Source organism: Gracilinanus agilis, chromosome 2 (genome assembly GCF_016433145.1).
Source record: "Gracilinanus agilis isolate LMUSP501 chromosome 2, AgileGrace, whole genome shotgun sequence".
Classification (NCBI taxonomy): Eukaryota; Metazoa; Chordata; class Mammalia; order Didelphimorphia; family Didelphidae; genus Gracilinanus; species Gracilinanus agilis.
The window spans coordinates 688,499,022-688,525,909 of record NC_058131.1 but is presented as its reverse complement, the minus strand read 5'-3'; the positions used below and the strand labels follow the sequence as shown (position 1 = coordinate 688,525,909).

Below are 26,888 nucleotides of genomic sequence, written 5' to 3'. Positions count from 1 at the left end.
CCAGCTCTCTCCATTAAATTAACTTGTGCTTATTTTGTCTTTATCTGTCTGTTCACAAGTTGTTCTCCTAGCTAGGAGAATGTAAGCTTCTTGTAGGGAAGGGATTGGTGTTTTAAGAAAAAAACCTTATTTGAAGATAAAATGTGTCCCCAGTTCTATGCACAATGCTTGCACACTAGAAGATGCTTATCACATTGAAGTGAGCAGTGAAGCTTGAGAAGAAAAGCAGCCAGGGTCCTCCAAAGACCACATGCCTTGGAGTTGAGAGGTCTGGGTTTGAATCTTGACTCTAACGTGTGACCCTGAGCAAGTCACTTTCTTTCTCTTGGCCTCAGTTCTTTATCAGTAACATGATAGAACTACACTGGACTAGATCATTTCTAATACCTCTTTTTGATTAAAAATGCTATAATTTTGCACAGAAAATCTCAAAAGGTCAAATGATCCTGTGTTTAAGATATTTAAAGAAAGAACCCTTTTTAAGAACAAGTTGAATCTAAGAACGGTACCACCTCCTTCGCCCAAATGGCATCTGTCTTCATCCTGAGCTTCCCCTTTGCTAAGTCAATCTGAGATGGATTAAACCGAGAATTGCTTTCTGAAGCAGTGTAGTATATTGGATAGAGTCCTGAAATGAGTCAGGAGACCCAAGTTCAAATCCTGCCTCAGAAGCTTAGTAGCTTTGTGATCCTACCTCAGTTTCCTCATCTGGAAAATGGGAATCCTACAATATTCACATCATCATCTTCATCATTGTAACCAGCATATGTTAAGGTTTAGACCACATTTTATAAATATTATCTCCTTTGCTCCTCACAACAGTCCTGGGAAGTAAATGTCATTATTATCCTCATTTTACTATTGAGGAAACTGAAGCAAATGGGGTCACACAGCTAGATTTGAGAAAGCAGAAAAGCCTGAGACAGACTTTGAACTTAGATCTTTTTGACTCACAAGGTTGCTGTGAGGAAAGTGTTTTACAAATTGCACAGACCCCTGAAGTGAAAGTTATTTATTCTCCTCCAGCCCACATGTTCTGACCCACCAGGACCACAGGCGATGAGCCGCTGGAGGGACAGAACGGGGCACCTTGAATGAGACCTGCTATCCTGCCAGGCTGGCCCATTTTCTAAGGCTGACTTTTCCTTTTCTCCTCTTCCCATCGGAGCATCGTCCTTGGTGAAACCCCATCCATGGCCAGAGCCGGAGCCTTAGGAAGCAGAGCCAAGGACCCATTACCTTTGGAAAGCAGGCGAGAGGCTGTCAGCAGGGGCAGAGGCAGCGGAGGCAGCCGGGGGTGATGCTGGGTGGGCTGGGCTGGCAACGGCGGTAGCAGGCGGATGGGCAGAAGCTGGCAGCAGAGCATGGCTGGTAGACACTGGAGCATGCTCGATTGGGGTACTAGTTAAGGTTGGGATCAAACAGAAGAAATAGGTTGAGACAAAGTTCAAAGATCCGTTGGGAATGAGGCTCGGGGTAGCCCGTGGATTGGATGGCTAGAGAGGACAAGGAACCCACTGGAGAGGGGCCCAGGAGGCTAGGGGGAATCCCCAAGGGCAAGGGATCTGTGAGGTTGGGGCAGGGGGTGCACCCCTGTCCTGCTGTCTTGCTGCTGGGGCAGGAGCAGCAGAACTCAAGTCCCTGGACATTCTTCTCCTTGGTTTGGCTTCCTGGGGACAAGCCTATTTAGCTCATCTCACTCACAGAAATATGGACCTGGTCAGGGTACCCTTGAGAAACTAACCCATCTCTCTGCCTCTGAGTGGGTACCGGACCAAAGATATTCCCAACCAAATGAGTTCTGGCTTGGTCATCGACAGTCCCCAAGATGTCCCTGAAGTATCCTATGGAATATCTCTTGGGCTCCTGCTGAGGACTGTTTAGTAAGAAATAGTTTGGGGGGTGGTGGAGCAGGGAAAGAACATTAGCTCAGAGAGTCTGCCTGCCATTGCTGCCAACTTCGTGCATTGACTTGAACAAATCACATCCTCGAACTCTCTTGGTCCCTCGAAGGTTTTCCTGCTCCCCCTTTCCTTCCTCACCATCCCAAGGGGATGATGGGGATGGAGGGCAGAGAAGAGAGTGTTAAGTGTAAGAGAGGAGCATGGCAAATGGGAATGGGCTGAAGAATCCAGAAGAAAGGCAGGGAAAAGGGGGAAGCCTCCAGAAAGGGTGCCGCAGGAGAGAGCAGCATTCTTCTGTTATTATTATTAATTATTAAGCCCATTTATGAGAAAACCTTAGTGGGCTCGTCCTGAGACAAAGAGGAGAAGGGAACATTGAGGTCACAAGATGGTGCAGAATATCCAGATGGTTCCATCGTCAATGCAGGAAAATGTCCCTGACAATTCTGTCTCATCAGCGTGATTAGCCAGCTCCCCCTCACCTGCATCCCTACACAGATGCTTCCCATCCCACCCCTTCCCATTTTATAGAGCAGATGTCGGCAACGTATGGCTCTCGAGCCATATCTGGCTCTTTTAAGGGCCAGATAGGGCTCTTTCTGCAGGAGCCATAAAGTCAATTTTTTTTTCAGGCGTTGTTACAGGAGCGGCACTGTGAGCACTGAACGGCTCTCACAAAATTACATTTTAAAAAATGTGGCATTTATGGCTTTCACGACCAAAAAGGTTGCCAACCCCTATTATAGGGGATGAATTTAAGTTCCAGGGAGTTTCTCAGAATGGCCTAAACAGATAGCCAGAAGGAGGTAGAGGTCCAAAGTCTTCACTCTCTCTCTCAGGGCTTCCAGCCTCTAAGAGTGATTTTTCCCTTGTCCTTTCTTAAACCTTGGCCTGACTTTGGAGGCAGCTGTGATCTAGCAAAGGGAGCACTGGGTTTGGGGTCAGGGGACCTGAGTTCAAGTCTCAGCTTTGCTATCTGCAATTTTAACCACTTGCTATATGCTAGATACTCTGTGAGTACAAAGAAACAGGCAGGAAACCCTCACTTTAAGAACTGCTTATTAAATGCACAACATTGCACTGAGTCCTGGGCAAATCATTTACTGACTTTTTGTGTCTCAATTTCCTCATCTTCAAAATGCAGTTGCTGATACCCTCCTTGTCTACCCAGGGAAGCTCATGTAAGGACTGCATAAAATAACAGAACAGACACAAAACCATGAAGTGTCATTGGATGTTGTTCTCTGAGGGGGATAAAGACCACCTCCAAGGAGGCTGGTTTGAAGTCATCCCCTTCTCACAGTTCCATTCCAGTCACTAACCTGAATCTTTAACGTTCCAGAAGCTTCACCAGTTCTATCTGCCAAGATCAAACTGCCTGTGTCTTGTCTTGAAAAGCCAACCCTTTTGCTAAAGGTGCAGCTTCCCAAGTGGCATTAAACTGTACCCCCAAAATGGGCAGACCCTAAGAAAACTTGGGGAGCGGTGAATTCCTTTAGAGGAAAGGAGGGAGGGAGAGGGAAAGAGAGAGGAAAGCCTGGGCTGAAGGATAGTGAACAAGGAACATAGAAAGCATTACCTTCTTCCTGCTGACTCCTTCGAACTGTCCTTGCCACTGTGAAAGGAGGGGAGAGAATGTGAAGAAGCCAGGGGGATCGCAGGGTGTGGTGAGGAGGAAAAAAGGAAAAGAAGAAATCAGGAGAGAAGGCAACAGTCAGGCTGGGTGCCTGGTTGCCCAAGGCATGGCTGCTTTGGGCCCAAGGCCTCATTTTGTGGTCAGAAGGTGGGGAAAGCCATATTCTGAGGAGACGGGCAATTGATGAAATTTCTAAGGAAATTGAGAGAATGGACAGGAGTAAAAGTTGGGATTCCTCTGGGAAAATTTTTGCCCAATAGGTCCTTTCAGACTCAATAGGAGCCCAGTAGGCTCTCTACTTTGATCCCAAAGCAATATCAAGGCCATCAGCACAGCCACAACAAATTATGGCAGATGGAGTGGTAGAGATTCCCCCCACCTGTTGCCTAGTACTGAAGAGAAGGGTTCTGCCTTCCCCAACCCCAAAGATCTGGCTGTCTTCTGGCTACCAGGTAAGAGTTAGCCTTATCCAGAGTTCTATTACGGTGACTTCTCTGGAGACAAGTAAGGAAAGAACTTAAAACTGAGGGCTCTAGAGAAAGGTGGTCTAGTTCTCTTCTGGGATGGCCAAAAGGAGGCATTTACTTCTTGCCTAAGCCCTCAAGTGGGCGTATGAAGGTATTAAGGGCATATCCTCTTCAGGGAAGATTAGTGACTCTGGGTTGTACAAAGTACAGACCCTACGCAAAGGGACAGGACGGAGCTCAGTAGCCTGGTCACTTGACCCTCTCTAGGTCCTCCATTCAGCTTAACTTATGGAGACAACTAAGCTTAGAACTCCAAGCACATCTCTGGCTACCCATCTGGCCACAGAGATGACCCGATGGCTGGTTCATATGAAGTTCAATTCATGCTTCCATGAGACATATCTGTGCAGCCATGAGTCTTCTCTAAAAGAAGTTGTGAGCCCTGCAAAGGAAGATGCTCATTTTTTTTAAACCCTTGTACTTCGATGTATTGTCTCATAGGTGGAAGAGTGGTAAGGGTGGGCCATGGGGGTCAAGTAACTTGCCCAGGGTCACACAGCTGGGAAGTGGCTGAGGCCGGGTTTGAACCTAGGACCTCCCGTCTCTAGGCCTGACTCTCACTCCACTGAGCTACCCAGCTGCCCAAGATGCTCATTTTGATGGGCAAGTACACTGGTGGTCTTAAAGATCCCCCAGCTAATCCCTACCCCAGAAGGCAACAGGACAGGATGGAAGAGAAACACTTGGACAGGTATCACAACTCCCAATAGGACCAATATTTTGTTATGGCGGCATTGCTGGCTGGTTTTTTGTTGGCAGTATTGGTGATGATGGTTAGTAATGGTGAGGATGGTGGTGTGGTCAGGGCATTGGGATCGAGATAGGGACTGGATTTCTTATTTCACTGGCATAAGGAATTCCCAGGAGAAGAAAGTCCTTCTACCAATGCATCGTCTCAGAGAGCTTGGAGAGTACTGAAAGTTTGACTGGCCCAAGGTCACACCATCAGGATATGTGGGAGGCTGGAATTGAACCCAGGTCTTCCTGATTTCAAGGCCAGCTCTCTAGTCATTCTCTCAAGCTCCCCGTCTGTCAGTGGGATGGTACAATTAAGTGCTCGTCAACTGGACTTGATAATGGTATAACTGATGGCAGAATGTAGGTAGTGACGTCGATGGGATACAACTGTGGTTGGTGGAGTGGGGATGGCGTCTTTCCCACTCATACTTCACCAGGCTTTTAAAATGTTGCATCCAACCTGGGAGCTTTTCAATAGGGACTACCAGAAAGACAACGAGGATTGAATATGTTTTCCCCACCTGGAGACCAAAGATCCACCAAAGAGATACCTGGTTTTAGTGGGATGAGAAGGACAGTGTTAAACATTGTGTCAGACGGAAGGGAGAAGGAAAGTGAGGAAAACAAGAACAACAGCATATCATACCTAGAACCATGATCGCTGGTTTAGAGTTGGAAAAGACCTCAGAGGCCACTGAGTCCAATCTCCTCATTTTACAGATGAGGAAACTGAGTCCCAGAGACATTAAGTGACTTGCCCACAGTCACACAGCTAGTAGGTAGTAAAGCTAGGATTTGAAACCAGATCCCCTGACTCCAAATCCAGTGCCCATTCCACTACACCATTCCATGCATGACCAGAGGGGTATTAAAGAAATAGAAACACACATCATGAAACACGCTCACAGCTTGAGAAGTCAAAAGCACTGTTTATTTTCAGGGTGGCCAGTATATGCTTACAATCTCAAATCGAAGCAGAATATGCAAGCAGGTGGGCTGGGTGGGCAGCAGTAGGGGCCAATAGAGTACAAGAGTGGTGCCTGTCTGGGTATAGAGTGCCTGGAGACCTATGAAGGCTGCTGACTTCAGGGAAGATTGAGGGACGATTATGAGAGACAGACAGAGACAGAGAGTCAGAGAGAGGGACAGAGACAGACAGAGATAGGGAGAGAGAGAGAAAGACAGAGACAAAGAGGTAGAGAGACAGAGAGAGGAATGTCTGGGGTCTGTGATATGATAACTGAGCCCTTAGAACCAGGAAGAATGAAAAGAAAGAGATGAAAGGGGTAGAGGGAGAAGAAAAATATCTAGAGAATAAGGAGGAAAAGAGACCTCTCGAAAATCAGGTAAGAACTTTCCAAAGTTTCCAAATAAGGAGAGACTATTGGGAGAGCCAAAGGAGATTGGAAAAGAGGGAGTCATAGGGAGTGTCTGAGCCGAATCAACATTTGGGGTCCTGACCTCTTGGGGCCACTCTGAACCCTGGCTGGAGAGGCCTTCTTGCTCTGCTATCACAGTTCCCTTGGAGTCTGTGAGGGTCCACAGACAATGAACTTCTAGGGAATCCCTGCTTCTGTATGTCCTTCCTAGCTCTGTCTACACGAATGCCAGCATTATTCTTCTGAAAGCCCAACCAGGTCCTACTATAATGGGGGGCACAGGGGGTTCCTGGCTAATGCAGCTTGGGCTTTGGGAGTAGAGTGAAGCACTATGATTTCCTTTTTTCTCTCCTTCCTTACATTCTCTCTGAGAGAAAATGAACAGTCAGACTTTTTCAGGAGATGGGGGGGGGGGACTTGCCTTGCCAAACATCCCCTTTAAGAGTTAGCCTTCCTTTCCACTGGACCCCATCCATCGTGCCCATCTGGGCCCTCCGGCTGACTGACCATGAAATCTGTTCAGAGTTCTCAAGCCTGGCCCTCACTCCCACTTGGCTTGCTTTGGAAAGGGAGCTTGTGAGAGCAACTCAATGGAGCAATGAATGGCCCAATGAAGACTGCAGGTCAAATGTCAGGGCATGGATTGAGCCAAAGGTCAGTCAGTCTCAAGCTTCCCGCCCTTTAGAATGCCTTTTGCAAGCCTTCTGAATCCTCGCTGAAATTTCCTGCCAAAGTTCAATTCCCTCCAGGATGCCCAATATCCCACAAAAGTGTCTTAGGAAACTGCTCAAGCCTTAGAAGCACTTGCTTGGACTCAGGGATGGTGTTTAGCGTAAGTCTCCCCAAAAAAGGCAACTAAAAGCCAGGCAACTGCCTTTACATGAGGAGAGAGCAGCGTGAGCGTGATCAACACACACTCACACTCACACACACACACACACACACACACACACACACACACACAGTCTTTGAGCAACCACTGGTGACCACGCGTGGGATTGTAGGGAATAGTTAAATTCCCCTGCCAGAGATAATAGAATTTAGAGTAATGCATATAGTGTCGCCCTTGGGGTCAGGACCCAGCGTGAAATTCTATTTCAGACTGTTTCTACTTGTGTGACCTTGAGCAAAGTTTACTATGATCAGTTATGACCCTTTCGGGCCCAAATGGAATGGAAGGTAGCTACTTGGGTAGAGGGTGGAGCAGAGAGCCAAAGGAATCTGTGATTTCCCTGGGCAAGGAGTGAGCCGAGGACAAGCTCTAGGTTTCCAAAGGGTAGTGAGGACATCTAATAATTTAATGGTGCCTCGGGGTACTGATACAAAGAATTGGGCTCAGAAATATTGTGGAGAAGTAAAAATATACTCTAAAGGCCATGGCAATTCCTGTCGGGGAAGAAAGTATGGAGATCCTCATCCCCCTCATCGTGCCTGCCTTTAGAACCCTTAACTTTTCTAAGCTCTTTTACTAAATATTCGGTCTGGTTGGATATCATTTACATCTGTCTTCATTAGTGACTTAAACAATAGAGATGGCTCCCTTTCCTTGCCAAGAGGGAGCATAGCATCATGGGACTGTAGGTCTAGAATTGGAAAAGATCTTGGAAGTCACAGAATTCGATCCCTCATTTAAGAGACAAGGCAATGAGGACTTAAAGAGCCTGGAGTGATTTGCCCAAGGTTATGTAGGAAGGAATTTATATGGAATTTGAGCCCAAATTCTTTGACTATAAAGCCAGGATCTTTTCCATGGTACCCACGTGAGTGAATCACAGAATATCAGAACTGGGAGGGACCTCAGAGGTTATCTACTTGTTTGATATATAAGGAAATTGAGATCCAGCAAAAGGAAATGACTTGCCCCAGCTAATGTCCAAGCTAGCTCAAACTTCCTGGCTTCCATTTTTTGGGTAACTTTCCACTAAACCACCTAGTCACCATTTGAGGGAACTTTTCTTTGTGGCCACCATGCCACAGAGGTGGAGAACAACCCCAGGATCTCATCATTACTTTAGAGATCGCTCTGATCCCTGGATCAGGCTCTGAAAAGCTGGGGATTTGGTTTGCCAGGTCTCAGAAAGGAGACTTGGGGTAGGAATGGAGGGGAGTAATAAGAGGCTAAGCTAGAGTGCCTACATTAGCTGACCCAATGCCAGATGGAGCCAAACTCTCTCACCTTCTCCTCCACTGCACCCCTACTGTAGCACTGCTGCGGAAGAGGCAGAGCCCCCAAGCAACTATTCTCATCAGGTGACACAGTGGTCTAGGCTTTGATGAGGGAATCCACACTATGATATGGATTTGTATCTATATACATACACATTACTCTATACACCTTTACTGAATCACAGGAATTAGAGTTAGAAAGGGATCTCAGAGCTCCCTAAATATATTTAAGCCCAGATTCATTCTCTCATTCTCTCTCTCTCTCTCTCTCTCTCTCTCTCTCTCACTATTTCACTCTCTCTCCTCTCTCTCACTATTTCACTCTCTCTCTGTCTTCTCTCCCTCTTCTCTCTCTCACTCTCTATTTCACTCTCTTCTCTCACTCTCTTCTCTCTCTCTATTTCTCTGTCTCTCTGTCTCTCTCTGTCTCTCTCTGTCTCTCTCTGTCTCTCTCTGTCTCTCTGTCTCTCTGTCTCTCTCTCTCTCTCTCTCTGTCTCTCTGTCTCTCTCTCTCTCTCTCTCTCTCACACACACACACACACACACACACACACACACACACACACACACACCACAGCCATGTATTCATGCAGGTGGATACACAAATTCACTCCTTGCCTGAGGGGTATTACGCTGTTCTATTCTGCAGAGTGGGTTAGCAAAGCCCATCTCTCCATGCTGGGCTCTAGGCTTCTAGCCAACAAGCAACCAGCAAGAACCACCTCTCTTCCTAGCTGCCAGGTCTCCCCAGGGACCTTGCCAGTCTGCCATGCCAGGCTGGGGTTACAGGGTTGGGGGAAGGGAAGGTGGATGAGACTCGATGCAGCTCAGAGAGGTTAACAGAAAGCAGCAGGAGGAACTAGCCATTGCCCTAAGCACTGGGAGGAACTCATTGCCCATATCCACAAAAGTGAAACTTTACAAGGGGTGGCAGGCAGTTGAGAAAGCAAACTCAGGGAGCAAGTGCCATCCCCACCTTCTATAAAGCACCCTCAGCTCCTCCCAGAGCCTGAGCCCTCAGGAAGATTCAGCAGTCCTATACAATGGCTTTTTTAAAAAAAAACCTGGCAAAATTCTTGTGAAATGTCATAATGCAACTCTCTTCCCATTCGCTCCAACCTTCGGGTCCTCATATCAGACTCTAGTGAATGCCTGCTTCCCTGAACACCTAAGAAGTAGAACAGGGCGAGACAGAGAAATGGCCTGTTGCCTACCCAGATGTGTGCCCTCTGTGTCTTGCCTATCACTGATATTAAGGCAAGGTAACCCCAAAGTTCCCTGGTAGGTCAATTTAAAATCGGCTAACTAGCAGAGGAGGACACCGAAAGGAGAAGATAGAGAGATGGGCAAACCCCCAAGGGACCACTCAGTGATGTCTGTTCTGCTTGGAGAGCTCCCAGGACCAGAGAGAGCTCTACAGAGTCCCAGAGAATGCCAGTATGAAAGATCCACAAAACCATCTAGTTCAACCTCATACTTGAGCAAGAGTCGCCTTAACAATATCCCTGGCCAGGGAGCACCCATTCTCTGCCTGAAGACTGTGTAAATAGAATTAGCTCCAGCAAATTTTCACTCTTACAAGACCTCCAAGGATGAGGAGCTCACCACTGTTCAAGGCTCTAAAGTTTCCTTTTGCCAGAATCCTCCCTCAAACCATCCCTGAGACAACCACCATCAAGCAAGAAGACTGCTTGTATGAAGCCCCTCTCAGGTCTGACCCCAGATAAGAGTCCTTTCTAGGTATCCACAAGTTCAAAAGTCAGGCTCAGAGTTCACTATGGAACCATATCATCTACTTAGAGCTATTTAGGGTGGGAAATGCAGAGGATCGATTTTAGAAAAAGTTCAGGTGTTGGCACAGCGACTGGTGGGAATGCTCTCCCCATCCGCTAACATCCCATCTGAGCTCCATCTGGAGCCCTACCAGCAAAGAATACTTCTGATCCCCAAGAGCTCCATCTGAGGTTCTGCCTAGCAGGAGGAACCCTCTCTCTCCTCCCCTTGCTCATGGCATTCCTATAGTGTGGTGGGGCTCCTTCCTGTCTCTATGAGAAATGTTCCCATCAAGAAGGAACAACTCCTTCCCTGGGAAAAGGAGACACCTCTGGATCTCCACGGATCTGAGATTCAGTCCAAGTTTGAGGAGGGAGGGGAGGGAGGAGAGGGATGGAAGGGGCCCCTGTGAGCACCCGCCCCATTCCCCCCAGCCCCAAGAGCTCCACACACAAGCACGAACATCTTGCTGAATATGCCACATGCTGTCAGTACTAGGGTGGGAACAGAATGGATGGCTCATCAGCAGAGGATGTTAGTGGATCACACCATGGCAAGAAAGGGAAGCATTGCCCTGTGCCACAGCCAGACAAGTCGATTTACCTGGAAGGGAGGCCTGGCTGCTGGGCTTGGCTTTTCCGACTGCTGTTGCCTGGGTGGCATCTTCATTAAATGCTTAATTAAGATTGGGGGAAGGGGAGGTCCAGGGGTGGGATTTTGTGTAGAGGGAGGGAAAAATAGCTCTAACTGACTCTCACCCCATCTCTAGCCATCCTTCAAAGCTTCGCTACATTGCTCATACATCGTCTTATCCTCTGCAAATGGGTGAATCTTTCTTCTCTGAATTACCACTCTACTTGAGTCTGAGCTGCTTAGTCTGCCTTTTAGGGTGGGTTAATATTGTTGCTGGGCAGCTGTCTTGTCTTCCTAGAGAGGCTGGGTTCTTTGAGAGCAGAGACAAAGTCTTTCCCTTCTCTTGATTACAAGACATGCCAATGAAGCCAGGAGCTGGCCAGATAAACCCTCAGCTAATGAACAGAGGGATCTCTCTGGGATAATTGTTGGATGTGGAGTGTCAACCATAATGAGGGACAGGGACTTCTGCTCCTCCCTTATTATCTTGCTGCTGCCAATCCCAAAGTCCTCCTCCATAGGCCTTACCTATCCATGCACAATGATGGAGGCTTCTGGAAGACAGGAATTCTTTTCTTTTCTTTTTTTTGGTTTTATATCCTTAACACTTATCAATCAATCAACCAATAAGGATGTATTAGCACAGTGCCTCGCTCATAGAAAGGAATTGAAATAAATTGTTGAATCCAATTGGCCTAAGTACCCTGAATCCTTGCTCTGCTCAGCTCCTTCCCTTATATACCTATTCCCATTTCTCTTACCCTCCTATTCCTTCTTCTCAGGGTTGGACCTTAGGAGATGGCCTGGAAGGTTTGAGAGAGAGAGAAGAGGGAGAAAGAAGAAGCCAGGACACAGGACTGACAATTACCTGTCACAGTCTCTGCCTGAGCAACAGGATCTACTAACCCAGTGCCAAAGAAATGCCAAGATGGAAAGATTGGCAAGGCTTGGATGGGCCAACAAGGGGGTGTCAAGGGTGAGGGAGAAGGGAAAGCTGTCACAATAATCATGTCCTTCCTCATTCACTAGAAATCACATCCTAGGTGAAGGTTCCTCAGTTGGGAGTGATGACGATGGAAGGCAGTTACCCTTAGTGTTCCTCAGGTTTTCTGACTTGGCTGGTCATCCCATTAGGTCTACAGACCCAACTACCAAACATTTTCTACCAATCATCATACATTAGCCTAGCAGAGTCCCTCTATCTGTCACCCCAAGCAGCAGGCTCTTTGGAGCTAGAGCAAGGACCACAAAGACGCCCCTGGACTCGGGGTACTACAGAGTGGTTCTGACAAGCCTGGCAATTCCATCGCCTTCCCTTCACAAATAAAGGAAACATCTCCCACTTTCTCCATATCTCCTCTTTGGACTCTCATGGCCCCCGGACGCTTGGCATGACACCATTGCTCTGCAAACCATGGAGAGAGAGAGAGCAAAACTAACTGCATTGTCTCTCCACTCCAGGGCTCTTTCCTGCTCAGGAATCCCCGGAGACTACTAAGGCTCAGGACTTGGCAGTCACCAGTTTGCCCGACAGAAACATGGTGGGTGGTGAGAGAAAAGCCTATTCTACTGACTCTTAGCCACTGGACACAGCTCGGAATGTTGTTGGTTGACTGATAAATGGATCTCTGGAGTAACAGTTGAAGTGTTTTATGGAACAGTATCAGAGTCTAGAGACTGGGAAATTATCTTTCTCCTGGGCACTAAACCTGCTCGTGGCTGCCACCAAACCCCAAGACATCCCTACAAGTGCGTTGGATTGGACTGGACTGATTTGAGCAGACTAAAGCCTGGTCCTCTGTGTAGATGCCCAGATAGCACTTCCTCCTCCCCTTCCAAAACTCAGTATTTCTTCCCTCATAGAACATAGGCACAGCATGACTGGAGCATGGTTTGATTTATTTAAAATTATTTTTATTTCAGAAGAAGCATGCTGCTATGTACAGAAAGGGGGGGAAGTTGTGGAGCTGGCCAAGCAAGCATGGTACAAAGAGAGGAGCACATTTGTTGGAGACTTGAAACATCTGTGTCTGAGACTTAACCACACATGTTTGAGACTTACAACACAGCATGACAACCCTCAGGCTAATTATCTCTTGATGATTCAACTTCCATTAATGAAAGTGTCATCTCATCCCTACCTTCTCTGCTTCTCTGAGTACCTGAGATCCGATGTTAGCTCCCTGGGCTCATGGGGGGATGGCAAGGGGCTCAGAACCTGGACCCTGAGCCAAAGTTCTGTTTCCAACTGAGGAAAACACTCAACATGCACACTGCCAAGCCCACTGGACTCGGCTGAATCTGAAGGAGCTGGCCTTTTCTCATAAACCAATATTTTAAGGGAAAACCTGAACACAAACTTGTTTCAATTTTTCCCCCAGTGCATTAAAATAGTAAATCTAAGTTTCACACCCATCTGAAGGCTAAGGCTACATATAAGTGAAGATAAAATAAACACCAACCCTGTGCCCAAGTAGGAGTATTTGCAAAGGGGCTGGGCAGGGGAAGTAAAGTAGATTATACTAAAGAGGAGATAAGGCAGGCAGAAAATACTCTGGGAGTTGGACTCTTTACAATTTTGCTCCTTAATAAATATAATGTCTCCAACATTAACTGCTGGGTACAGCAGATAAGGCATTAATGTCTCCTTGAATGCTACAAGTGTCTTTATTTTGGGCAGGTGAAGGGGAAGGGAGATTTCAAGTTGTTTTTTGATTTGTTTATGTTTTTAGCTTTTTACATTAAGTATTTGGGCCGAGAGACCATGATGCCAGTTGCGTAATTTGGCAAAACGTGGGCTGTTACGTTCCGTTTCAAACCTTTCCCTGTGGCATAGAGAAAGAAAGAGGGAAAGGGAAGATAAGAAGGAGAGAAAAAGAGAGAGACAAGAAAAAAATAAAAGGGAGGGAGAGGAAGGGGAGAGAGAGAAGAGAAGAGAAGAGAGGAAAGGAGAGAAGAAAGAGAGAGCGAGAAGAGAGAGAAGAAAGAGAGAAAAGAGAAGAGAGAGAAGAGGAGAGAGAAAGAGAGAGAGAGAGAAAGAGAGAGAGAGAGAGAGAAAGAGAGGGGTTAGGGAACATGTATGTCCACCACTCCCCTACCATACAACTAAGGTGAGGGCAATTTATTTTAGATTAGTTTCAAAAGCTACATGAGTTCCCAGGTCATGGTTTAGTTTTAAGGTCCCCAAAGAGCCTGGGTTTCTTATGTTTAGACAAAGGGAGATAGCTATGTAACCAGGAGCCAAAGAAGTCACTAACAGATTGGAATGAATGCTGGGGCAAGAAGTATCTTAGGGCCACACACCTCCCTCTTCCCCCTTCCCCCAAGAGAATGCCTTGGACATCTGACCCTGCCTTAAAGACCATAGAAAGTCATTCATTGGCGAGTTTGAGGTCTTCTCTGGACTGGGATTCCTATCTGGACTGGGATCTTAGACCCATTTCATGGTAAAACTGAGTCCCATGATTAACTTTATGGTCTTGGCACTAGGGAATGGGGGTAAGGGAGAATGGGAGCAGGGAGAAGATGTTAGGGAGAGCAAGACACTTGTCCACATGCCATCCAAGCTCATTTACCTCACTGTGTTTCGAGGAGTCTGGGAAGCTTATTACTCATCCATGTTCTCAGGGCCACCAAAGATGTGGACCTAGCAATGGATCTATTGGTACCACTATTTCTCTTCCCTGACTAAATAGCCAGGAAAAAACAATCCCTGTGCCTTGGAAAATGTCCTTGTAAAAAGTTCTGGCTCAGGGAGATTCCTTAAAGTCCCTGAAGCTGAGAGCTGCTATTACTGGAGAAGGACATGTGGTATGATCCTCTCTCTTCCAAGAGAAATATAACATCACAGGGCAGCTATCACTCCACACACCCTGCCCCAGCTCCAGCATGACCTAGGGTACCCAGAACAGCCCAAGACAGCTAGCCAGGTCTGCTGCTCCCTCCAGATCTCACTCAATACCAGTGAAGGCACATGCTAAAAAAGGTTAGGAAAGAATTAAAGTAGGACTCAATTCACAGGACCAGAAGTTTAAGATTTGTGAGAAAAAGGAGAAATAGGGAAGAAGGGAGGGAGGAGAAAAATGGTAGGATGACCCATCTAGAATTATGGATTTGGTAGGGACCAAGGAGATCATTTGTGCCAGCCATATGACCCATCTGGAATTTTAGATCTGGCAGAGACGAAGAAGATCATTTAGACCAGCCTCCTCATTTTGCAAATGAGAAGACCAAGGTCCAGGGAAGGGAAATGACTCGCCCAAAGCCACATAACTAGTTAGTGCAAGGCCTAGACTCAAATCCCATCTCCCTAGACCATTCCTATACAACTCACTGACTTTCCAACAGAAAAAGAAAGGAATAGAATGAAATTTCTTTTGTGGGGATTTTATGTGGCTCCCTTAAGGAGCTCGACATAAAGACCATGAATGAAAAAGGAGATCAGATTGCAACTAACATTTTTTAAAAAACATGTCATTGGAGATAAAAGACCAATTTCGGTAAGCCCCAGCAAAAAAGAGGCGATTCTTCTTGAGATACCATAGAATTTAGTGCTATAAGGGATCCTAAAGTTCACCCACTGAAAATAATTTGGTGCTCTGAGATGCCTTCAAACTCAGTCTTATTTTAGAAGTGAGGGAATGAAGGAAGACTCAGAGATATGACATTTCTCATCTAAGGTCATATGGGTGGCAAGCAGCAGAGCCAGGATTCAAATCCAGGTCAGAGATTGGTGGATTTAGCCCTGGAAAGGATCTTAGAGTCCTTCTAGTCCAAATTATTCATTCTATAGTTGAGGAAACTGAGGCCCAGGGAACACTTAAATTCAAAAGGACATAAATAGTAGAGCCAAGATTCAAACCAGGTCATCAGCCTTCAAAGAGAGAGAGAGAGTTCTTTCATCACTTTGAATGGCCTCATATTATTAATGGAACTCCCATTTCTATTTAAGTTTGACACATAGCTTTGGTCTAGAGGTCAGCCTGGTGTCCCCAGCTGGCCAGCTAGCAGGTCCTAGCATCACTTTCTTCCTACTGATGGGGATGTTGCCTCTCAGGTGTAGGCTCCATGGGGTTTTTTGACTGGATGGCACAGTAAGTATAGGGAGGTTTTGGCAACATATAGGGAGGGAATACCTCCTAGAACAAAGATTTTCTCCTAAAGAAAGGAAGATTTTAGGATTGGAAAATCTAGGTTCAAGAGAAATCTGCAATAAATGACATACCAATGGATGTCAGCTATTCAAAGCCCAACCCAGGAGACCATAGGATCATAGATTCCCCAACTAGGAAGGACCTCAATGGCCATCTAATCCTAACCTCCCATTTTATAGAAGACTCAAGAGGAGAGATGGCTTGCCAAAACAGAGGGGATTAAAAACAAATCGTAAACAGAGGCAATCGCATACTTTGTTGGGCAAGTCGTGTCATCTTTGTGGGCCTGATTTTCCCTAATTTGTAAAATGTAGCAGCTAGGCTAGATGCTTTCCAAGGTCCCTTCCAGCTCCAAATCTAATGAACCTGTGAGCCTATGCACAATTAAATCTCTCTTTTAGATCTTCAAGGAAGGACCAATTTTTGCTAGAAGTGGGGGAGGTCTGTGGGGATGTGGGATCCTCCTGATTTTCCTGCTGATTTTCATCATCAAAGCTGTATCCAGGTACCCCTAAGAACGGTAAGATAACTCAGGGCAGTGAATGAAGAATCCCATTTTTTGAGATGTTCTAGTGTGGGGCTAGTTATGAACATCCAGCTAACCCTGGCCTCGGAGGAGACATCTTTCTGCAGACTATGCCCAGATACCTCTCAGGTAGCTTACTACCCCACGATGATTTCCTCTTACAAGAGACCTGACTACTCTAATAGACATTATTATCTATTAGACATATTATTATCTATTATCAGCTCCAATGGGAGCTGAATGGCTCTCAAAGATCTCGAGGGAAAATTATAATCTCAGACCTGGGCACCACTTGTTTGCTTTCATTTTTGCCGCTAGGAATATTGTTAGGGTCCTGCTGGGCATGGTCCCCTTGGTAGAGGGAGTGGGTGGAATAACTCTGGGGTCTGAGAGATCGAGTTGGAATGGGTGGTGGTGGAGATGGGAGACATGGACATAGAAAGTGTGGCTGCCTAAATCTTTTAGATCTCATCCATCCCTTCAGAGGAAACAGGCATGTTTTCCTGTCCCCAATTTCCTGCACAAACTCACGAACTTGGTTTAGTTGTTCTGATGGGCAAAACGGATTTTCCGAAGCAGGTCTCTTTCCCTAACCCATGGCTCACTCCACGATTTTCATCCTCTCCCAAGGCCCTTCCATCAGTCCCGTTGGGCAGGGCTCCCCTTTCCTCTTCCCAGGCCAGGTTTGGGAACATCTCTTCGAGGATTACCGTGCCTTGCCAACATCAGAAGTGGTGTGGGAGGTTGGGAGTGAGAGGGTGGGGAAAAGAGCATTTCAGGATTTTAGTGTGGGGGCAAGTGAGTTAGAAAGATCTCTTCTGAGGGAGCCGGTTTTAAAGGACACTGTTTAGGTGGCTGCCGTGGACGAGCATTAGGAGGTGAGTATCAGGAATGAGAAGGTCACAGAGCCTGCTTCCAGGTGCCTACCTTGATCTTCTCAGGGCCTCTTCATCAGGGTCTTGCACTATGAGGGGGAAAATCAGTGTTAGGAAGGGGTCGACTGGGAACAAAGTTGGCGTGAATTTGGAAACTTGAGAATCCTAATCTCTGAGCCCAGAAGAGTCCTAGGTGGCCTTCCTTGGCTCTTTGTGCCCGGGACAGACACAGCAAGGCACGTGGTAAACGGAGTTTGTAGCTTCTTTAATTCACTCCAGCCAGCCATAGGCGAGCGTGGGCCCTGCCAACATGGTGCAGAGGACTCACGAGGCCTTGGTGGGCATCCCTGTTCCGCTGCCATCCGCTTGTATGACTCCAGATCAGTCAACTTCCCAACCAATTTCCTCTAATAATAACTACTGCTATTTCTATGGCCCTAACAGTTTGCCTTGTGTTTTATAGTTATTGTCTCATTTGATCCTTATAATAACCCTGTAAGGTAGGTGCTATTATTAGCCTGATTTTATAGACCAGCGAGCTAAGCCACTTGCCTGGGATCACACATCTAATAAATGTCAGAGGGAAGATTTGAACTTAGGTCTTCCTGCCTCCAAGCCCAGCACTCTATCTACTGTGTCTAGGGTGATCACTGGGGTCCCTTCTAGCTCGACTACTGGAGGATCGGGAAGGGAGTAAGTATTGATTAAATATCTACTAGACACCTAATTTTATGAAGTGTTTTACAAATGTGGTCTCATTTGATCCAGGATGTTCTACCAAATAGTCTCTCATTTTATTCTAGAACATTCCACAGGGGCAAAATGGCTTAACTCACCTCAGAACCGAGCACTGAGGGTAAGACCTGGCTACAAGGCGCTAAAGATCCAGTATACGCGTTTGGAGGAGAGAAATAGCTAATTAAGAGATGCTAGAGTCCCTGGCAGTGCCTGCCACGGGGTAGGGACGGGTCCAGGGCTTTTGGTCCTTATTTAGAGCCTGGGCAGGAGGCAGCAACAGAACCGGGCACTCAGGACATTGGTTTTGGCCTTGCATCTAATCATGGCCAAGAGAAGAAATGACGAATGCAAGCTGGATTTGTCTATGTCAATGGAAGGGAATCCAAATCCATGACTAAGTAGGGATTTTTCTTGGAAGCAACTTGGCCTGGGAACAAGACTCTTCTTGCCTTGTCCCACTGGTGAGACTGGGGGAGAAACCAGAAAGCTGCCAACTTCCATTCATCTTCACCTCCCTAATTGCATTCTAAGAGGATGACAAGCTGGTACTGACAGGCCCGGGCCGGTCAGTATTTGCAAGACAGAGTTATCCTGAATTCTGAGCAGGGACAATGGCTGGCCACAGGTCAGCATGGTAACGATGCCCTTCAGTGCCAGACTCCAAGGACCTGCCCCATTTTTGTGGAGTGGAAAGACTGATGGACCTTGAATCCGGTATCTGGGTTCCCCTATCACTTTGCTACTGTTTTCCTGTGTGATCTTCAGTAAGTTAGAAAAGCTCTCTGGGTCTGAGCTGCCCTTTCTGCAAAATGGAAGAACTGGACTAGATGACCTCTGAGCCCCCTCCAGGTTCTAAATATCACAAGTGAGCTACTTACTGTATTCCGTCCCGGTCATCTGCGCCAGGATTCGGAAGGAGCGGGACTGCAGGTTGGAGGACCGGCGGGCCCACTCATCCACTTCATCTTCAGGCTTGTTCTGGTTTTTAATCACAGCCTGATACACGGGGGAAGCACTGTCTACTGCAAGGTCTTTAACGGGGATGTTACTGCAACGCAGAAAGAGTTCATTGAAAGGGGGCACTAGTTGGGGGGCAGCAATGAGGGAGAAGTTGGAGCTGTGCCCAACACCTAACCCTGGCTTACCCCCTTCGCTTTTTTTTTCTAGAAAAGGAAGAAAAAATTCCAACCTCCCAAATGCCACCAACAGAAAAACAGATCATTTTGTGAAAGAGTTTTACAAAGTGATTAACATATGCAGAGAAGACAGCATTCTGGAGGGCTCTGTCTGGGTCATTGGTGCTCAGGCCCAGTCATCCTTTAGAATCCCCCCCTCACCCCATTCACTCATCGTGGGAGCCAAAAATAAAGGGAACCCAGTCCATGCTAATACCCAACGGTGTATGGTTATTAGATCAGCCTGGAAGGTGAAGCAGCCATGGCCACTGGGTGCAGAAAAGAGAAGGGGATTTTTAGAGAGTTCTCGGCTCAGTCCTGGGAGCAATGCCACTGGGAGAAAAAGGAAGGCTATTTTTCATGTCAATGAGACCTCCCTCCCCCTGAAATCTCCCTGGAAGCCTTACTACTGAGGCTCCCTTTATCATAACAAGCTACACTGGAATACCCAGACATCCAGGCCAAAGCTAAACTGTCCCTTCCCCCCTTACCCAGTAGTATTAGACGCTGATCAAAAGAAATAACTGCTTATCCGTGGGAGAGAGACCTCACTTCCCTTTCAAGAGCAAGGAATATTTTTAAATCTTTGCCTAAAAATGTCTGAGGGTGGCTTATGTGTCCCTGCCTGACCAGTGGCCCCGCACTCCAAGGTCAAGGCTGGAAAAAATATCAGGTGTGGTTAGAGCAAGAATCATGTTGATCCACTGGGTTCTTCTCTTTCTAATTGCTGGGAGCCTAGAAATCCACTCTTTGAGAGAAGCTTTTAATCTAAAGTTGAGAAAGCAATGCAATGAAAGTTCTAGCTACAGAACTGGGGGACATGGGTTCAGATCCTGTCTCTGACATTTACTATTCGTGTGACCTTAGGCAAGTGGCTTAACCTCCCTGAGTCTCAGTTTCCCCAAGTGTAAAATGACTGGGTTAGATGAAAGGTTTCTGAGGTTCCTTTTTGCTTTCTGATTTCTGATCTACGAGTTGATGATTATCAATGTCCTCCACCGTGCCTTCCTTGGCAAGGGCTGATCTAAGGCTCATTGGAGGGATGGGATCATGGAAAGGTTTGTTGATACATCCTTTGGGCTGAATGGGGGCCTGGCCAGTCTCTTGACTTCTTGGATGTAGGGTGTTTTGGAAATTCCCCAAATCATGAGCTGGGTGGGGCCAGGGGCCGAGGAAGTCACCCCACAATGGTAGATGACCTTTGCTCAGCTGACATTGTGGATCCATATTGAAGCCAAAGATTTTAGATTTGGTTCCTACCCTACCCTTCCATGTCTATGACACCAACAAAGTGGGCCCTATTTGACTCAGTATGAAGAAGTATCGCACCATTGACCACCAGGAAAGAGTCCTTTGAATCCACACTACCATCTGTTCCTGTCTGTGTGTGTCAGGATCTACCCAAACAGAGAGCCAGGACCAGCCCCTGGTGTAGACGGCTCACACCTGGAAGACTCTCACATTCATGGTGGGAACTGTCAAAGCGTGAGCAGGTTTCTTCACTCTAATAGGAGATGCTTATTTAAGAAATAGGAAGTCGCCAGGCTTTACAGAATGTCCTCCTCATTGCCAGGGTCTCCAGTGGCCTGGCCTACTTGTTGTAGATACTGGAAAGCAGTAGACCCAACATCCAACTGGGGAAAGGAAACCTCAGCTCCAAACTGGGATATGTCTATCCTGCTCTGGATTTTCTGCTCCATCTCCTGCTTCTCCAGAGGCCCAATGACATTTGAACATGCCTCATATTCCTGCCGGCCCTGAGTGTGGCCATAATGATGCTTATTATGTTAGAGGCCAATGGAATCCAAAGAAAGAAGAAAGAAAAGTAGATTCTGTCAGGCATGAGAGAGTATTTTAGAACCTTAACTCACCCTGGTCTAGATTGATGGCAGATATTCTAGGTGGAACTCAAAATACCAGCAGGGCTAGGAAACCTTGTGTCTAGACTCTTCACTGGAGAGTTGTGCCTCTCAGTAAGTACCTCTTCAATATCTCTATCAATTCAATTTAATCCTTGGCTCTCAGAGGCCTCTCACTAAGCTTCCAGATTCATCTCAATAAATACTTTCCAAGCCTCAAAACGAGAAAATCCATTCTGATTGCAAGGGAACATCAGAGCCTTTTTATTGCAAGGGGTTTCTTATGCTAAGCAGTGGCCAGAGAATTCCTCATTGAACCCCTCTTTCCACATTCTCCTTGTGGATTTCCTATCCATCATTTAAAGTGGAGCTCAAATACCACCTTTCAGGGAGTCTGCCCTGAGCCTCTTACTCTGTCTCAGTCAGTAAAGGACCTCTTGCCCATCATGTACATCAGATGCACTTATTGAGGTGTAATAATTAAATTATTATAAATTATGGTAGATTTGAGCTATATGTATATTTATCACATTCCTCTATTAGCCTGTGTGCTAACACATACAATAAATGCTTTATAAGTGCTAAATTGGATTGAAATGTGTGTAACATTGGATAAGTTGTTCTTTGGGCCTGTGTCTCCTGTAAAACGCAAAGGTTGTATTAGATGATGGCTAAGGTCTCTTTCATTTCTTAAGGAAATCTTTCAGATTTCAGATGGAAATCTATTGATTTCCCTTCTGCTGGCATCACCATGCTAGCTTCTGTGGATCTCTTTTCCACAGGAAAAGATATGGTGATAGTTTGACCTCAAATAGGCAAAGCCCTCTAAGGATACCTCCTTATGTCCAAAGCCGGCAACAAATTCAGAAAACAACATTCTCCATTTTATCAGGATGCTTCCTTATCAGAAGGATCTGACCCCCTCTTTCAGAGGAAGGTCCCCTCACACAACCTGGCAACTACACCATATAGAGATACAGATATAGATATAAATGTGTCTATTTATCTCTCTTTCTCTATCCATTCAACTATCTATCTCTCTACCCATCTCTCTATTCATCCATTCATCCATCTATTCTCTTTCTATCCATCCATTTCTTTCTGTCTCTCTGTCTCTGTCTATCTATTCATCCATTCATCCATCTATTTCTCTTTCCGTCTCTCTCTGTCTCTCCCTTTCTCTATCAATTCATCCATTCATCCATCTATTCTCTCTCTGTCTCTGTCTCTCTATTCATCCATTCATCCATTCATCCATCTATTCTCTCTGTCTCTCTGTCTCTCTCTATTCATCCATTCATCCATCTATTCTCTTTCTATCCATCCATCACTCTGTGTCTCTGTCTCTGTCTTTCTCTCTATTCATCCATTCATCCATTCATCCATCTATTCTCTGTTTCTCTCTTCATCCATTCATCCATCTATTCTCTTTCTATCCATCCATCTCTCTGTGTCTCTCTCTGTCTTGTCTCTCTGCCTCTGTCTCTGTCTCTCTATGTATGCCTATATCTATTTATCTGCATTGATACCTATCCTCTTAAGGGACAGCCTCTGGAGAGAACCCAGACTGTGACCTTCAACTCTATAGAGTGTCCAGAGGCAGATGTTAACACAATACTATTGGCAAGACCACCAGGCTGAAGTATGCCTGGTTCCATGTCAAAGGTTACAATTTCCATTTCCTCGAGCTGTTCTGAGTCAGGGAATGAACGGCGGGTGACAACTACCACGGGGACAAAGACCTTCTCTCTGTACTTGTCGTCGAACACACCAGACCAAATCCACTCATGGTTACCCCATCACCCCAAAGGGGCAGGCAGGCAGGCAGGCAGGCAGGCAGGCAGACAAATAGACAGACTCGGGGAGGGAGAAGATGGATCTACTTACACAAGTGGTGATTCTCTGCCAGGTCGGGAGATGAAAACCCAGCATTGAGTGAATGGTTTCCATCAATAAGCAGAGGGGGGTGTAGAGCACACAGCAGGGCAAGGTTAGTATCAGAAATGGGTTATAAGAGGAAGAATTGAATAAAGAAAGGAGAGAAAAAAAGAAAAGAAACATCAATGAAGAAGAAACCAAAGACGTCAACACCAACTGTCCGAAGTAAGCACGGTAGGCTCGTTACACCGGAGACAGCACCGTGATTTAGGAGTCAAGGCATCCCGGGTTCAAATCCCGGATTCCGACACTCTCTAGCGACATATTTGGTGTTTTAACACTTTTTTTTGCCATAGGTGGCATGGTGTCACAGAAGGAACAGGAGGCCTGGTTTCAAATCCCTCTTAAGATCCTGGCTGTGTTACTTAGGAAAGTGACAACTTCTCAAAACCTCAGTTTCAGGTCTGTAAAATAGGGATGGCGATAATATCTGAAGTACCTACCTGGTAGCACTGCTGTGTGTGAAAAATGCTTTACAAACCTTAAAGCTGCATAAAACTGCGTTTTTGTTATGTCACTTTGCTTTTGTCAGAGCTTCATTTCCTCTTTTGCAAAAAGACAATCACGATACTTGTACCACCTACCTTGCAGGGTTGGGAAGGAAATGTTTTGCAAACTTAAAGTTCTCTACAAATGTGAATTGCTGTTACTCTATTGCTTTCCCTCTCAGCCTCAGGTTCCTCATCTGTAAAATAGGGCAGTACCTACCTCATAAGATGGAGAGGGTCCAATAAGGCAATGGATGGAAATCGCCTTGTTAACCTGTGAAGCCTACTAGGAATGCCTGTTCTCATTAGTGGTAGAATATCAGCTTGAGAAGGATTATGTTAAAAGGGAGGCATGAGGCTTTTTCCTCTCTTACATGAACACCACCTCCCAAAGGAAGTCTTTAAACATCAGCATTAAACACAGTTTAATAAGTGCTTTTTGACTTTCACCATCATTTTGTGGCCTTATGCCTTTGGAGTCCCCTGAGGCTGAGAAAAGGAAAAAAAAGCTTGATGGAGGGAAGGAAGCTATTAGCACCCACTCATGGTTTAATAAATGTGTGTCATGTTCAAAGGGCAAACCTTGTACTCTGGGGTACAATGGAAAGGAGGAAGAACTTGGGGAGACAGACCAATGTTTTAGTCTTGACTCTGTCCCTTACCAGCTGTGTTACCGTGGACAAGCTACTTAATTTCTGTGCCTCAGTTTCCCATGCTGTGAAATAAGCTAGTTGTATTGGACAGCCTCTGAGGACCCTTCAAATTCCAAATCAATGATTCTGTGATTCCCTCAGTTAGGTTCAAGCTCTCTGCTATGGAAGTTGAGCCCTTCCAAAGCTACCTAATAGCTTCTCTTCAACTGAGTCAGGGACCGAATGTGACAAGACAAGGCCAACTTCTCTCTCTCTCTCTCTCTCTCTCTCTCTCTCTCTCTCTCTCTCTCTCTCTCTCTCTCTCTCTCTCTTTTACACACACACACACACACACACACACACACACACGCAAACCACATCTATAGTGGTTGGTGACATATAAAGTATCTTGGACGATGGTGGTGGGAAATGCAGAAGAGAGATGAGGAAATGGTATGGGTTTTTTTTTTATCCCTTCCAGTGTCCTCTACCCAACATGCTTTTTGAGTTGAAAGATACAAAGCTAACATTTAAAAATTCTGCCTCCTGATTTATAAGAATAATTGGTTATGCTACTATCCAGAATACAATAGAGAAGTAACCCCCCACCTGCTTCTGTCCCCAGTAGATAATTGTCCAATTTGGAATATTGATACACTAATCAAACTTTTGGATGGTTGGATGGGAAACCAACCCAAGAATCTCAGGGTCCCTTGAAAACAGGAGTGGGCAGTAAGAGAGGTTTGGGGTGTTATCCTGTTCTGTAGTTTCTCCTTCTTCATTGCACCATTCATTGAGGGCTAGCCTATGCACAAATAAAGAATCCTCTTACAATTCTGGTCTCAGTTGAACGCTACTATATTTTCAATGCTGCCTTCCTACTCCTTCTCTTAGCCCAAAGAGATTACATTACATTTCAAGTATGGAAAGACTCAGAATCAATAAGAGAAAGGAAAAGCGGAAGAAAGCTATGCTCAGGCATTGCCAACGTCCCACAAAGAATGGCTCTCCATAAGTGATATAGCTCTGGGACTCGATGCTTGTCTTCTTTCCCTCCGTTACTACCCCCTCCTCCAAATTAAAATCTCCTGGAATTTGTCTTTCTCTAAAAAAGCATTCAGAGTTTCAAAAGAATATTTGGAATCAACATACAAAGAAGTTGGGCTTTCCTCTTAGTTTAGATTTGAGACTAATCGGGTTGTGAACTACTTTGGGGTGCCCAGAATATATCCCCCTCCCTTGTTAGCAGGAAACCAAAAGGTTTCTCCTTTGCTTTCTAAAATAGTGTTCCCTGAAACTTTTCAACAGCCCACCTGGAGAAAACCCAAGGATTGTGAAAAGCCATGAATGGTAAGACCCAGTCCAAGGACCCCAAGGGATTCCCAGGAGAGCTTCCAGTTCACCTTTTCCACCTTCTCTCATTCTCTTTCTCTCTTATCTCCTGACACTACCAAGACCCTGGGAGAAAGGATAGAATTGTTCTAGATGGTTCTGTGGCCCAATGGGAGGAGGGCAGAGCCAGGAAGTCATGTGGGGAGAGACTGAGAGATTTTCAACCCCGGGTCTTCTCAGGCCCTCAGATACCGAAGGGAGGCTTTCAGATAGAATTCTTAAATAGAAGACAAAGGAGGAGGGGACTCTAGGGGAAGAGCAAGGATTATTGGGTAATTCTGAGACATAGAATCACTCTTGCTTGGCTCACCAACCATAGACCCTTTCTGGGCAGAACCATCAGTCAGAAGATAGTCTCATGAAACCACGTTAGCGATCATTAGCTCTGTTTAAAGATGCAGGTTGTGGCACGGATGAAGAGGTCAAGACAGTGTTGCCCAGTGGTGTCTGGGTTTGTAATGGTCACTGGGCCAGAACCCTTTAATCTGGCTCCTGCCATTGTCTGGTCCTTTAAAGTGCACCGTGACAACCCACTTGCATTCCTTCCTCTCCCCTTTCCAGGCCCATTTCCTGGGGTGTCTCCTCCAGCGCCCCCTGCCTCTACCACCAGCAAGGGAGACGTTGGGGAAGCTCTCTGGGCCTCAAGTTTCCTCAGCCATAGAATGATGGGGGGTCTCTGAGGGCCCTTCCCGTTCTACCACTAGAACCCCCTCCGGGCACGAGGTCCTCCGAGGCCTGCTCCGGGCAAAGGGACAGCCGGAGAGCCTTCGGTCAGGGAGGAGAGACGCCCCTCCAGGCACAGGCACGGTGGGGATCGGGGTCTTACCCGCTGAAGTCGCTGCCCTGGGCTTGGGCCTGGCCCGCAATGGCATCCATGATGGCATCCTGCGAGTACATGCTGATGGGCGTGTTGTACTGGGCATGGATGATGGTGGCCTTGCCCCCGAGCCCCTTCACCTCGATGGGCTTGTGGGTGGACAGGGCAGAGTCCTTCAGGGCGCTGGGATTGAAGCGTTCCTGGTACTCCGCGCTGGGTGTGGGTCGGGGAGGAGAGAACGAGGGGGTGGGGGGTGACAAGAGGGGGGGCGGGCCGTGAACAAGAGGCGAAGAAGGGGGGACGAGGAGGGGAGACGAGGGAGGACAGAGGGTCTCGCATTAGAGAGGAGAGCCCAGAAAGGGGAGCGAGCCGGCCGAGCAGAGATACCTCACGGAGCAAAGGCACCGGCCCTGCGCGGTCAGCGGTCACCTACGAATCTAGAGTCCGTCTGGGCAAGGGGCGAGCAGAGGCCCAACAGCCCAAGAAGGCATCTTAACAGAATGTGTGTCCAGCTCCTGCCCCAGGGCCGGGCACAGAGC

The 26,888-nt window shown here is 46.6% G+C and overlaps 1 protein-coding gene across 1 annotated transcript in view; it reads right to left on the bottom strand.

Moving 5' to 3' along the window:
- The window catches only part of LDB3 (LIM domain binding 3), a 125,846-nt gene that overhangs the window by 32,038 nt on the left and 66,920 nt on the right, over positions 1–26,888 (bottom strand). Inside the window, exons 6-8 of the mRNA XM_044659159.1 lie at positions 26,359–26,562; positions 18,927–19,096; positions 17,363–17,399 (exon numbers count right to left, since the gene is read on the bottom strand). Coding sequence (XP_044515094.1) covers positions 17,363–17,399; positions 18,927–19,096; positions 26,359–26,562 — 411 coding nt within the window. The remainder of the gene's footprint in view (positions 1–17,362; positions 17,400–18,926; positions 19,097–26,358; positions 26,563–26,888) is intronic.